General features: G+C 37.0%; 1 protein-coding gene across 4 annotated transcripts in view; it reads left to right on the forward strand.

Annotated features, from left to right (window-relative positions):
• Window positions 1–15,382, forward strand: part of LOC127850914 (NBAS subunit of NRZ tethering complex-like) — a 97,637-nt gene that overhangs the window by 36,576 nt on the left and 45,679 nt on the right. For all 4 annotated transcript variants that reach the window (XM_052384308.1, XM_052384311.1, XM_052384309.1 and 1 more), the window contains 11 exons: window positions 1,135–1,272; window positions 1,593–1,671; window positions 3,675–3,776; window positions 7,435–7,499; window positions 8,120–8,191; window positions 9,695–9,841; window positions 10,312–10,438; window positions 11,069–11,203; window positions 11,804–11,977; window positions 12,688–12,761; window positions 14,430–14,489. In XM_052384308.1, coding sequence (XP_052240268.1) covers window positions 1,135–1,272; window positions 1,593–1,671; window positions 3,675–3,776; window positions 7,435–7,499; window positions 8,120–8,191; window positions 9,695–9,841; window positions 10,312–10,438; window positions 11,069–11,203; window positions 11,804–11,977; window positions 12,688–12,761; window positions 14,430–14,489 — 1,173 coding nt within the window. The remainder of the gene's footprint in view (window positions 1–1,134; window positions 1,273–1,592; window positions 1,672–3,674; window positions 3,777–7,434; window positions 7,500–8,119; window positions 8,192–9,694; window positions 9,842–10,311; window positions 10,439–11,068; window positions 11,204–11,803; window positions 11,978–12,687; window positions 12,762–14,429; window positions 14,490–15,382) is intronic.

Genomic DNA, 15,382 nt, shown 5'->3' on the forward strand with positions numbered 1-15,382 from the left:
CTACTTTTTGAAAAAAGGTCACTTGACAGCCTGATGTCATTAGGAATCTGTTCCAAATCTGTGGATACAAAATGCTAAATGGGAAGGTTTGATTGAATAGTTCATTTTTAATGTTATATGTTATGATCCCGTTACTTTAAACCATATGAATTGGTTCTACATATGTTTGTTAATGGAATGTAATAGTTGTTTTGGGTGAATGACTTTGCTTTGTTGATACCACAGGTACGTTTTGTGTAATGTGGAAGTGTGGCCTTCTTGATTCTGTTAAGTTTATGTCACCTAGACATATTACCTTTTTGATTCTTCTGGTATGTTTTGTGTTACCAGAAAATGTTTGCTTTTTGATTTTGCAGCGTCATTCTATGTTATCTAGAATGGTGACCTTTCTAGTTCTGCTGGTTAATATTGTGTAATGTAGAAGTTTTACGTTCTTCATTCCGAGGCAGCGTAACCTTTATTTTGAAGGTTGAGTTTATGTGACCCAGAAGTGTGACCCTCTAAATCAGCATGTTCATTTTGTTATAACCCAACAAACGAAGTTTAGGGGGGTATATAGGAGTGAGCTTGTCTGTCGGTCTGTCTGTCAGTCGGTGTATCTGTCTGTCCATATTTAGTGTCCTCTCTCAAATTCAAGTTGTTTTCATCTGATCTTTACCAAACTTGGTCAGAGGTTGTATCTCGATGATGTTTAGGTCAAGTTCAAATATGGGTCATGCCGGGTCAAAAACTATTCAGCATGTTGTCCGCTTTTTTATGTGAAGACAACATGCAAAATATTATGTGTAAATGCGGCATGTGGGGGTAATCTTCACTTCTGTGACAAAGCTTTAGTTTTTTTCTGGAAGTGTGCCTTATTTATTCCACATTTTGATTTTGCGTGACCCCACAGTGTGACATTTTATTTCTGCAGGTTCATTTTATTTTACCTATAAGTGTGATCATTTTGATTACGATGGTTTATTTTGTTTTACCTGGAAGTGTGACCTTTCTTATTCTGCAGGTTCATTATATGTGACCCGGAAGTGTGACCTTTCTTATTCTGCAGGTTCATTATATTTGACCCAGAAGTATGACCTTTCTAATTCTAGGTTAATTGTATGTGACCCAGAAGTACCACCTTTCTTATTCTAGGTTCATTTTATGTGACCCTGAAGAAGGTCTGTATGAAGATGTGGAGCTAGACGTCTTCGACCCAGAGGTGGAAAAGAAACGGGAACAATTGAGACAGGAACGTATCACCTCATTGCTCAAACAGGTCAACTTTAGTAGGTAAGCACTAAACAACAGCTGCTGTTTTGATGTTGTGTTAAATGCCTTGTTTAAGTTATTAATTTCTGGCTTCGCAATGGGGTATTTCAATTGGTGCTTTGGTCTACCAAAAAATATCTTACCTTTCTCTATCATCTTGTCTGTCAACAGACTAAGCATTATCTGACCACACTGTTTCAATCTCATCTGTATTTTATCTCAACTGATAAGGGTCCGCTGCACGTTGTCCACATGAGGCTGCGGGTTTACAGACATGTGGGTGTGGGTCGAGTTTCTTTGTGTTAATATTTGTCAACGCATTGTGATATATTATATTTCAGTTTGAACCTTGAGCAGAGAGAATTGTGTAGGGCAAGGAGAAAGCTTTTACAGTACTTGTACAGACTGAACACATATGAGGTATGTAGTTTGTATAGCTTGTACATTACTTGTACAGACTGAACACATGTGAAGTACGTAGTTTGTATAGCTTCTACAGTACTTGTACAGACTTAACACATATGAGGTACATAATTTGTATAGCTTCTAAAGTGCTTGTACAGACTGAACACATATGAGGTACATAGTTTGTATAGCTTCTAAAGTGCTTGTACAGACTTAACACATTTGAGAATATGTAGTTTTTATGCCCCCTTTCGAAGAAAAGGGGATATATAGTTTTCGCACTGTCCGTCTGTCTGTCAGTCTGTCACACTTTTTATGTCCACTCTCTAATTCAAATAGTTTTTATCCCATCTTTACAAAACTTGGTTAGAAGTTGTATCTAGACAATATCTTGGTCAAGTTCAAATATGGGACATGCCGGGTCAAAAACTAGGTCATGGGGTCGAAAAAACTAATCCAAGGGAAGTAATAAGCTTTAAATGGACATAATTATCTGACCTGCCAAATTATATATTTTTGTTAAATAAATAAAAGCGGCACAGTAAGCGGCATTGTGTTTCTGACAAACACAATGTGGTAAAAGGTCAAGGTCATCCTTCAAGGTCTAAGGTCAAAAATACAAATCCAAGGGAAGTAATAAGCTTTAAAGGCAGATAATTATTCAATATTGAACATAGCAACTTGATATTTGGCATGCATGTGTATCTCATGAAGCTACACATTTTGAGTGGTGAATTTACAGTCACGGTAGTGGCTTTTAATTATTTGCTCCTAAAAATAGACACTTGTTAGAGACAATTATTTTCAAGGGAAGTAATTTAAATAATTATAAATCTCAGATTATATATTTCCTTACCAAGAATTTAAGTTGTTTTCACAGTTACTGTACAGATTTTTTTATTTTGATTATTTATAACTCAAATGATTGATTTGTCAAAGGTTTTTTTAAATGATATAATTATGATTTCTTTCCTTTACTAATTTGTGAATGGTAGGGTTCATTACATACCTGTGGACTTATGTCCATAGATACATGATGAACTCTGGCTATGATCTCTTTGATAAACCACAGGCCTTGGTTGTCAGTGATGTCTGACTTGGTCATTTTTGACTGTCTACAGACCCCCCTCCCCGGTTGGATTGGACAAAATCCAAGGGAAGTAATAAGCTTTAAAGGGAGATGATTCCTATACCTGCCAAATGATAAATAGAAATTTCATTTCAAAGTGGCGCAGTAGGGGGCATTGCTTCTGACGAACACATCTCTTGTTAAAGCTTCTACAGTACTTGTACAGACTGAACACATATGAGGTACATAGTTTGTATAGCTTCTACATTACTTTTACAGACTGAACACAAATGAGGTACATAGTTTGTATAGCTTCTACAGTACTTGTACAGACTGAATATATATGTGTTACATAGTTTGTATTGGTTATATGCAAGCTGTTTATTGTAATGTTACATTGTGTTTCTTTCAAACTTAATTAAATACTGTTGGTTAATAAATTTCATTAATATAAATTATGTATAAAAATGAAATAAAATGACTTTACAACTGTTTGAAATACGTTGTTATCAAATAAGTTATGATTTAGCATTATAGAGATACTAAAATGAGCAGCACTTTGGAAAAGCAAGCTTAATGCATATGCTGAATGTGTAGGAACAGGCTCATCAGGGACAACTCTTTGCTGTCTAGGCTTGGTTTTTGTTTCATTTTGTTCAACTAAGTGCCCCTGATTAGCCTGTGTGGACTGCACCAGTTTTCCAAGAGTGTGGTTTAAAAATTTAGTAGAGTTTAAAGAATGTCACATTGATGTATTAAAGTTTTGGCATCAATATGACATTTGGAACAAGTGGAGAACATCAATGGAAAGGTTATTATTGAATGAAAATAGAGTCAGCAAATGTTATGCTGATGAGTGACAGCTATGTAAGAATTTGTTCATGTTTGCTATATGACTTCCCAAAATTATCAATAACAAAAAGAGAAGGTTCAATAATTGTTTCTGCAGAACATCCTGGGAGGCGTGACTGCTGCAGAGAGATATGAAGCCAAGTTCTTTGAGAAGTTCAGATCACAAAACATGGTCCAGACAGCCATCACATATGCACAGGTGAGCGTTTTCATGAAACATGGTTCAGACAGCCATCACATATGCACAGGTGAGGGTTCACATGAAACATGGTCCAGACAGCCATCACATATGCACAGTTGAGGGTTCTCACAAAACATGGTCCAGGCAGCCTTCACATATGCACAGTTGAGCGTTCTCACAAAACATGGTCCAGGCAGCCTTCACATATGCACAGGTGAGCGTTCTCACAAAACATGGTCCAGGCAGCCTTCACATATGCACAGGTGAGCGTTCACATGAAACATGGTCCAGGCAGCCATCACATATGCACAGGTGAGCATTCACATTAAACTTGTTTCAGACAGCCCTCACAAATGAACAGGTGAGGGTTCACATGAAACATGGTTCAGGCAGCCATCACATATGCACAGGTGAACCTTCTCACAAAACATGGTCCAGGCAGCCTTCACATATGTACAGGTTAGAATTAGCATGAAACATGGTTCAGACAGCCATCACTTATGCACAGGTGAGGGTTCACATTAAACATGGTCCAGACAACCATCACATATGCACAGGTGAGCAATCACATGAAACATGGTTCAGACAGCCATCACATATGCACAGGTGAGGGTCCACATGAAACTTGGTTCAGAAAGCCCTCAAATATGCTTAGGTGAGCATTCAGATGAAACATGGTTCAGACAGCCATCACACATGCACAGGTGAGCATCCAGATGAAACATGGTTCAGACAGCCATCACATATGCACAGGTGAGGGTTCACATGAAACTTGGTTCAGACAGCCTTCATATATGCAAAGGTGAGCAATCACATGAAACATGGTTCAGACAGCCATCACATATGCACAGTCGAGGGTTCACATGAAACTTGGTTCAGACAGCCAACACATATGCACAGGTGAGCAATCACATGAAACATGGTTCAGACAGTCATCACATATGCACAGGTGAGGGTTCACATGAAACTTGGTTCAGACAGCCATCACATATGCACAGGTGAGCAAGCACAGGAAAAATGGTCCAGACAGCCTTCACATATGCACAGGTGAATGTTGAAGAGAAACATGGTTCAGACAGCCATCACATATGCACACTGCACAGATGAGCATTTACATGAAACATGGTCCAGACAGCCATCACATATGCACAGGTGAGTATTTACATGAAACATGGTTCAGACAGCCATCACATATGCACAGGTGAGTATTCACTTGAAACATGGTTCAGACAGCCCTCACATGTGCACAGGTGAGCCTTTACATGAAAAATGGTTCAAACAGCCATCAAAAATGCTCAGGTAAGCATTTACATGAAACATGGTCCAGACAGCCATCACATATGCTCAGGCGAGTATTTACATGAAACATGGTCCAGACAGCCCTCACATATGCACAGGTGAGGGTTCACAAGACACATGGTCCAGACAGCCAACACATGTGCACAGGTGAGGGTTCACAAGACACATGGTCCAGACATCCATCACATATGCACAGGTAAGCGTTCACATAAAACATGGTCCAGACAGCTATAGCATATGCACAGGTGTGCGTCAAATGAAACATGGTTTAGAAAGCTATCACATATGCACAGGTGAGCGTTCAAATAAAACATGGTTCAGACAGCCATCAAATATGCACAGGTGAGCAATCACATGAAACATGGTCCAGACAGCCTTCACATATGCATAGGTGAGGGTTCTCATGTAACATGGTCCAGGCAGCCATCACATATGCACAGGTGAACATTGACACGGAACATATTGTTATTATACCCCCATTACCATTGGTAATGGGGGCTATATAGGAGTCACTTTGTCGGTCCGTCGGTCGGTCGGTCTGTCATTCTGTCCCGAAATTTTATCAGATCTTCACCAAACTTGGTCAGAAGATGTATCTAGATGATGTCTAGGTCAAGTTTGAATATGGGTCATGCCAGGTCAAAAACTAGGTCACGGGGTCACTAAGTGTATTTTAAACTGAAAGTTTGTCCGGACCATAACTATGTCATTTATCGTTAGATATTAAAATGACTTGGTACATTTGTTCACCACCATGGGATGGTGTGTCGTGTGAAAAAAGTACGTCAATATCTCAAAGGTGATTGGAGTTCAAAAGTCAAAAATGGCCATAAATGAGCTTGTCCGGGCCATAACTATGTCGTTCATTGTGAGATTTAAAAATCATATGGCACATATGTTCACCATCATTGGACGGTGTGTTGCCCGAAAGAATTATGTCAATATCTCCAAGGTCAAGGTCACACTTTGAGTTCAAAGGTCAAAAATGGCCATAAATGAGCTTGTCCAGGCCATAACTATGTTGTTTATTGTAAGATTTTAAAATCATTTGGCACATTTGTTCACCATCATTGGAGGGTGTGTTAGCGAAAGAATTATGTCGATATCTCCAAGGTCAAGGTAACACTTTGAGTTGAAAGGTCATAAATGGCCATAAATGAGCTTGCCCGGGCCATAACTATGTCGTTTATTATGAGATTTAAGAATCATTTGGCTCTTTTGTTCACCATCATTGGACGGTGTGTCGCCTGAAAGAATTACGTCGATATCTCCAAGGTCAAGGTCACACTTTTAGTTCAAAGGTAAAAAATGGCAAGAAATGATCTTGTCTGGGCCATAAGTATGTCATTCATTGTGAGATTTTAAAATGACTCTGTACATTAATTTTGTTCACAGTAATTGGACGGCGTGTCATGTGAAAGAATTTGAGAGTCCAAAGGTCAAAATGGCTATAAATAATAATGGCATAATAATTCTAAAAAATCGCCATAAATGAGATTCTCTTGTTTTGTGAAGACAGCATGCAAAATAGTCTGTGTCAATGCGGCATGTGGGGGTATACGTCACGTCTGTGACAAAGCTCTAGTTTAGTTTAGTTTTACAGGGGTGTAGTTTTACTCATATACATACCAAGAACATTGCAGACTGGCAAGCTTGATTTATCTAATTCTTGTTCAACGGATAAAGTGCTTTTTCCAGGTCCCACATCACCATCTTCTGTAAATCATTAAGAATGAATTAATCTATATAGCATCTAGGCTTTTGTTCTGATAAGTTTTTTTTGGAAATCAAAAGTATTTAGGAAATTGTAGACATAGACATGTGCAAACTATTAGCATAATCAAGATTGTCTATTAATAGCACAATGAAATATGCAAGTGACAATAATAGGTGGACATTTACAACTTAGTAGTAACAGTATTTAATGCAAAATTGTTTGAATCCTCTGCAGTAAACTTATTTTCTGAACAAGTTTCAACTTTCGAAAAAGTTAAGAAATCCTGAAAAATAATAGATTTTATTGTTGTTATGCTTCTAGAAAATTATTTTGTTTCAGACTCTTCTCCTTGTTAAAGTCAGCGCTTTCAGAAGCTTGTGGCACACAATGTTGTATTTTTAATGGTATAGCTTTGATGGTTGTTTAGGCCCCTGCATCTTAGTTAATTTTCAAAATCAGGTTTATGATTTCATTACATTTAAACCAATTTGATCTCACAGATAAATACTTGTTTGAATAGATGCTGTCACATCATGTTTTGGGCTAAGTTATAAGTTAATAACTGTAGTTTAAAAGCAACTGTTTGATTACATTATAAAAAGACATTTGTGGTTTTAGCATACCTTTTCCGAGTTTTATTTATTTTCTTTTTGCTTTTAGAACAGTGACTGGAAGGCTCTGGAAGTTCTCTTCACATATCATGGCCGTGAACTCCTGCCACATAGGTAACAGTTTTCATATCCAGTGCCTACTGATGTGTCTTCTGCTCTGTCTCCTGCTGTGGCTTCTGATTTGTCTTTTGATGTTTCTTATGCTGTGTCTTCTAAAATGTCTTCTGATGTGTCTTCTGCTCTGTCTTCTGATTTGGCATCTGATTTGTCTTTTGATGTTTCTTAAACTGTGTCTTCTAAAATGTCTTCTGATGTGTCTTCTGATGTGGCTTCTGCTGTGGCTTCTGATATGGTTTCTTATGCTGTGTCTTCTGCTCTGTCTTCTGCTCTCTCTTCTGCTCAGTCTTCTGCTGTGGCTTCTGATATGGCTTCTGATGTTTCTTATGCTGTGTCTTCTAAAATGTTTTATGATTTGTCTTATGATGTGTCTTCTGTGATATTTACAAAATTATTAATTTTCGAGATTAATTCTAAAAGTAACTAAAATGAAATATGTATATATTGTACACTGGCTCCGTCTTTCAAGTTTTGATAAGTGTAAAATGTGTTAAAGTTTGAGATGTTGAAATATGACGAATATCGCTATTTCTTGGTTATTAATGACCAAAAAGGAGTTTTGTATTGATTTAATTTCCTCTATTTCCATGGTTACTTGAGATGTTCTTCCATTGAAGGTTATCAATCCTTGGCAGTTTCCCAGAGACAACAAATCCAGCTGAGTACCAATTATTGCTCCCTGAAATCAGGTACTTTAGTCTTTATTGTAATTCATAATCTGCAGATTGTAACGGAAATAATTTTTAAGTTTCTCATTCAATGTAATAACTTAACAGATTAAAGCATTCTGCTTTGGAAATCAATGTATAATAATAAGTAAAAATGATCCCTCTGGGACTTTATCCTGGTTTGGATGCAGTTTTAACTTTTTAAAAGTGATCCTTATATTTTTTAACCAGGTTTTCCGAAGGAAAAAACTGGTTATTAGATTGGCGAATGCGGGCGGGCTGGCGGGCTGGCTGGCTGGCGGGCTGGCGGGCTGGCTGGCGGGCTGGCGGGCGGGCGGAACAAGCTTGTCCGGGCCATAACTATGTCGTTCATTGTCAGATTTTAAAATCATCTGGCACATTTGTTCACCATCATTGAACGGTGTGTCGCGCGAAATAATTACGTTGATATCTCCAAGGTCAAGGTCACACTTTGAGTTCAAAGGTCTAAAAATGGCCATAAATGAGCTTGTCCTGGCCATAACTATGTCATTCATTGTGAGATTTTAAAATCATTTGGCACATTTGTTCACCATCATGGGATGGTGTGTCGCACGAAAGAATCACGTCAATATCTCCAATGTCAAGGTCGCCACGACTAAAAATAGATTTTTTTTAAAAACAAACTTACAAAGGGGGTTAATTTTGTTTGTTCATTTCAAAAGTTCAGTTTGAGTTTTCTCCCTTTATCAGATTTCTTTTTCACAATGAAAACCTGGTTTTGTGACAATTTTGTCCCTTGTTTCAATTTAAACTATGAATAAACCATCAATATTGCAAATTATTTCATTGTTTATGACAGACACTATATAATTGTCTCAATTTCAATCCATGATTGCACATTAACAAAACTGTATTTTAAGTATATGCTTATGGCCAAAGAGGATTGTGTCTCTTGTGTGCAAAAACATTGGATTTTGATTTGTGACAAGTTCTTTCTTGGTTTGAACATGACATATCTTTTTTATTGCTTAAATAAATTCAGCTTAGCATATCCTTTAAGAAAAGGTATGGTATTGGGGTCTCTATGTGCAAAATGTTGCATTTATTTTTGCTTATTTTCCCTTAAAATTGATTTTCATTGAATTATATAGGGAAAATATTTAGTATATTGTGACCTTTTGTCAGTGCACAGTGACCACTCCTGCCTTACTGCAATCAATATCATAGAGCATGAAAAGAGGTCACACACGCAATCAGAACGTATGAAACTACTCATGCATTTAGTATATTGGTCCTCCAATACCATATTTGTACCACTCAGAAGAGAAGGAAAGCAATCAGAGATAATTCCTTTGCCATCAGTGGATTGGTCCTCGGATACTTTGTTTTCTGCTTTTTGCAGCAAACAATTTAGTGCTGTCAGTGCATTGGTCCTCTATTCCAATGTTTGTTCCTTTGAGCAGATAAGGGGAGCAATCAGAACAGTGAAACTAGTCTGTGCTATAAGTACTCTAATGTTCCACTGTTTGATCCCATGTTCAGATCCAGGGAGGTGGTTGAGTGGGCAGTGGACACATGGAATCCCCCAGACTGGGTGGAGACTGACCCGTGTGACTCTGCCCTGGCACTGCCCATAGAGGACCCTGGGGCATTCCTGTACGAGCTCCACCCTGACACACAGAAATACAGGTACGACTGGCTATATTGTGTGGGGCAAAATTATAGGTTGGTGGTTTCATAGGCCAGATAAAGGGTAAAAATCTCATTTAAAATGACTACAAAATGGTAACCTGCATGATGGTGCATTTGATAAACAAAAAATTGAAACTATAAAAAATATCAACTAGCAAAGTCATGTAAGTGGAGACATTTCTTTTCTTTAAATGCAACTGTTGAAATAAACATTGATAGTGTATGCTTTTCTGTTAAAGTCAGTTCATTTTATACAAAGACGTAAAAGTTCGAAATAGTAAAACTTTTTATCACAAATTAAAAATAACAAAAAAAACACTAGCAAATAAGTACTGTTCTAAAATGAAACCATAGGTGTTAACCTATATTTTGTAAGTCGATTATAGCATCTGAAAACCTTAACATATAAGGATAAGTATGATTATGAAATAAAGTTTTTTAAATCCACATGACCTGTGACATTGTAGGGGTAACCTGAGCGGTGACATCGTGTGTGGCTGGTATGAGGAGAGGGCAGTCGAGATAGAGCGCCTCTCTAGACAGGCTGACTGCGCCCTGCAGCTGATACGACTTGCAGTGGAGAAAGGCGTTCAGGTATCGGATTCTCTAACCCTTTGCATGCTGGGAAATTTGTCGTCTGGTTAAATGTCGTCTGCTGAATTTGTAAAATTAGCATTTTCTTCGATTTTTTTCAAAAAATACAATCAGAATAGTAAACAGTTTGGATCCTGATGAGACGCCACGTTTTGTGGCGTCTCATCTGGATCCAAACTGTTTGCAAAGGCCTTCAAAATTCGGTTCCAGCACTGAAAGAGTTAAGGCAATTCATATGTACATTTGTATAAACATGCATGTAGAATGATCAGGAATATGTAACTTATAAATTAAGGTCCCACCTACCAACTGTTGATGAAATAATTGCATAAATAAAATTCAAAACATTAAAACATTCTCTTCTGATGTCTCTGCTAGTTCAGTTGCTTTTGTGTTAACAAAATTGTGTACTTTCAAAAATTTGATTTACAAAAAAATAAAAATTGATAATGAAGTAGGTTCACTTAAACAAGGTAAACACTTGAGCAAGCATCTATATTGACTGATTAGGAAATATGAACATTGGTTAATCATTAGAAATAATTCGAATATTGATTTGTGATAATGCTGAAGGTGAATTTTCTTTTCTTCTTCATTTGGCCAATCATGTACAATTGTTTATATTTCTAGGGACTAGAACGAATACAGAATGACTTTGTAACCATGGAAACCCTGGTGTACAGCTGTAATATTGATGACAACTTCACCTTTAGGCAACTTCAAGAAATGTCCAACTACGAAAAACTGGAATTGATGATGTCCAAGGCACTGTATTTTTTATTGTAATTTAGTTATGAACATTTATTGCATAAACTATAACTTAACTATTAATTTTATCACATACATGCAATTTGATAGAGTAATTCAAAACTCTGAAAATATGATTTATGACTTGCAAGACTGAAATGATAATACAAAAATGTATTTCTACTAAATCTATTTGATTTGTTTTTTTGCTTCATGAAAAAACAAACAACTGAGTGTATTATGAGCGTTGAGCATGCAACGGTTGTATATTGTTGACCTTGGTCTTATCACTTTAAGTCGTCTCACATTTAGCCATAGAAATTTACTAACTTTTACGCTCCATGAAAAGTGGGCAGCATATATTCGATACTTTGTTCATGCGCAAAATTCATAATTTTTAAGCTGATTTCCCAGTGGTATGAAACATATCTCCTGAAGAATTTTATTCATCATGCTCTGTGTCCTTTGGTTATTTTGTCCGTCCAGTTTGTTTGCGTAAAAGAAATCAGACAATATTGTCATTTCATAAGAAATATGACGTTTTCTCATGAATGTTAAATTTCCACCCCAGATCTTAGGAACTTGCAATATGAATTTCTATCAACACTTTGATTGCAGTCAACAGATGACATGTACAGCAAGAATCTACGTAAATGGCTGGTTCCATTCCTGCGCCAGTGTGAGAGGTCCAAACCGGGAACCTACATCGAGTTGCTCAAACACTATGTGCTCAAAATGGCCACCGGTGACCTTAGACGACCTCTGCAGATATTTGAATCTTCCAAGACTCATGTAAAATATTTATCAGGCTTCCGAATAATTTCATTGTGTTTGTAGAAAGTTGAATCTTTAGCGTGGTGTTACTTTATTCCACGTGTCCTATTGAACTCCTATAACAATATTTACAGTCATTTCAATGTTACAAGACTATTGTAACTTTCCATTTTAAGTCTTTTCAGGCTTCTTTATGTTTTATAGTTAACTGTTTTGGCTTAAAAAAACACAAGAGGTCGCAGTGGTGTAGTGGATACGGTGTCCGCCTAGCAATTTGAAGGTCACGGGTTCGATCCGTGGGAGCGTTCTTTAGATTTCCCCCATAGACACCAAGTACTGGTTTTAGTTCCAGGAAACAGACTCGAGAGTGTTTCAAATAAGCCTGCAATAGAGCTAAAATAAATAGGTTTAAAAAAAAAAAAATGTCAAAGACAAATAAACTATTTTTGGTGTTATCAACCAGATTTCAATTATATTTTTTGTATTCTTGTGTCTTGTAAAGTGACTAAAACTATTTAAAAAATGTTTATCACATGATTTGTTATATTTATTTTGGATCAATCTACAATGGTCTTTCAACCTAATTTCAGTTATTCTAATCATATTATGACAATTATAAATTATTTTTGTTCTTTGAATGTGTTTTTCTGATGTTTCTCCTCAATAAGTGAAGCAGTAAGTGAGTATATAATCAATGTGACATGGTGTGAAGCCTGTGTGTGTTACAGCTGCCTAGTCCTGTGATACCCAAGCAGTCGGACCTGATGTCCATAGCTATCGAGGCCATATACTGCTGTCAAAGGTATCATGCTTCTCCATTTGAGCCTTGTACTGGGATAACTTGGCTTAATTCATGTGCAAAAAGTGACATCCAAGATAAGCCTGTGCTTTGTGCACAGGCTAATCAGGAACGGCCCTTTTCGCTGTTATGGATTTATTTTTCAAAAGAAGTCTCTCAAACAAAAATCCAGATTAGGTGGAAAGTGTTGTCCCTGATTAATCTGGGACAACACTACGCACAAGCATTAAGCCCTGTTTTCCCAGAACAAGGCTCAGTTGATGTTTTAGATGTGAAATTTACAAGTTTCAGGAGGTGTTCAAGGTTTGATCTGTTATTAAATCAGCGTCATACCCTATGTAATTATTGGAAAACGTTTATATTAAGACACTAATGCACCTTTGTTCTGTACATCATGTGACGTTAACCACCTTGTAATTGTATTTTGTTTTAAATAATTTGAAGTAGAATAAATTCAGGACCTGAACACTATTAGTCAAACACATGACAATCACGTTGAATGTTGGACTACATATTTGGCAGAAATTTGTTTACTATTTATGTAGGGTTTTTATGTTCCCCACTAAAGTAGTGGGGGACATATTGTTTTTGCCCTGTCTGTTGGTCTGTTGGTTGGTCTGTTGGTTGGTTTGCGCCAACTTTAACATTTGCAATAACTTTTGCAATATTGAAGATAGGAACTTGATATTTGGCATGCATATGTATCTCATGGAGCTGCACATTTTGAATGGTGAAAGGTCAAGGTCAAGGTCATTCTTCAAGGTCAAAGGTCAAATATATGGGTCAAAATTGCTCATTTAATGTACACTTTTGCAGTATTTCAATATTCAAGATAGCAACTTGATATTTGGCATGCATGTGTATCTTATGGAGCTGCACAATTTGAGTGGTGAAAGGTCAAGGTCATCCTTCAAGGTCAGATGTCAAATATATGTGGCCAAAATCGCTCATTTTATGAGTACTTTTGCAATATTGAAGATAGCAACTTGATATTTGGCATGCATGTGTATCTCATGGAGCTGCACATTTTGGGGGGTGAAATGTCAAGGTCAAGGTCATTCCTTCAAGGTCAGAGGTTAAATATATGTGGCCCAAATCGCTAATTTTATGAATACTTTTGCAATATTGAAGATAGCAACTTGATATTTGGCATGCATGTGTATCTCATGGAACTGCACATTTTTAGTGGTGAAAGGTCAAGGTCAAGGTCATCCTTCAAGGTCAAATATATGGGTCAAAATTGCTCATGTAATATCACTTCTGCAATATTGAAGCTAGCAATTTTATATTTGAAATGCATGTGTATCTCATGGAGCTGCACATTTTGAGTGGTGAAGGGTCAAGGTCAAGGTCATCCTACAAGGTCAAACGTCATATAGGGGGACATTGTGTTTCACAAACACATCTTGTTGAATCATGTAATGAATGTGTGTAAAGTTCCATCCCAATTTAACCAAGGACAACCTTTTCACCTTAACTGGACTTTCATTTAGAAGGGACTTTCTGTAAACAAAAAAAATCTATAAAGCATAAAGTGTTTCCCTGATTAGCCTGTTTGGACGACACTAAACGCATATGCATTAAGCCCTGTTTTCCTAGAATGTCACTCAAATGATGATGTGAATGTTTCTGGGAGGTTTTTCATCATATTTGCCATACATGTAATTGTAGAGATGATCAGTTGTCCCTGGCAGAAGACATCCTGAAATGCCTGCCCAAGAGAGGTTACGGGTGAGTGCAGGCAGTACTTGTATTACTGTATGAGGTATGCCAAAATTATATAACCTAGTTAAGTGTCATTTTCTATAGATTTACTGGTAGTTACATTAAATTGTTTGTATTCATAACATTATAATTATGCCCCTGGTAGGGTGGCATATAGCAGTTGAACTGTAAGTCTGTCCGTCCGTCTGTCTGTCTGTCTGTGTGTCTGTCCGAAAACTTTAACATTGGCCATAACTTTTGCAATATTGAAGATAGCAACTTGATAATTGGCATGCATGTGTATCTGTGAAGCTGCACATTTTGAGTGGTGAAAGGTGAAGGTCAAGGTCATCCTTCAAGGTCAAAATTGAAAAAATACAATCTAAGGGAAGTAATAAGCTTTAAAAGGGAGATAATTTTCAAACCTGCCAAATGATATATTGAAATTTTATTTCAAAGTGGCGCAACAGGGGGCGTTGTGTTTCTGACAAACACATCTCTTTTTTTTTTATACATTTATATTTTTGCATCTGAATAAAATGTTAAGCATCTATAGGTCCTCTGTAAATCATACTTCAGTGGTCATTTGTAGCTTAATCTAGAGGTACTATACAACGTTTTTCAAATGATAACCCTGGGATCAAAAGTTGCCTCATCTTGGGTGCAGCCAGTATTATATTTACTTATGTAGCGAAAAAATTATGTAACTGCAAAGCCCACGGCTTTCATATTTGTTATGTAGCATTATGTCAAGGTCCAATACAGAGTTTGGTCAAATGATGCCCCTTGAGTCACAGCTGACTACGCCATTGGGGTCAAAATTTATAATATGACCACCTTGCAGTTGTTCCCTATTGTCAGTTGTTTTGTTAAAAATGCTCATAAAACTATTCAGTCATTCAAGGTTGAAATTCTTGCCA

The sequence above is a fragment of the Dreissena polymorpha genome, chromosome 11 (assembly GCF_020536995.1).
Source record: "Dreissena polymorpha isolate Duluth1 chromosome 11, UMN_Dpol_1.0, whole genome shotgun sequence".
NCBI classification, from domain to species: domain Eukaryota; kingdom Metazoa; phylum Mollusca; class Bivalvia; order Myida; family Dreissenidae; genus Dreissena; species Dreissena polymorpha.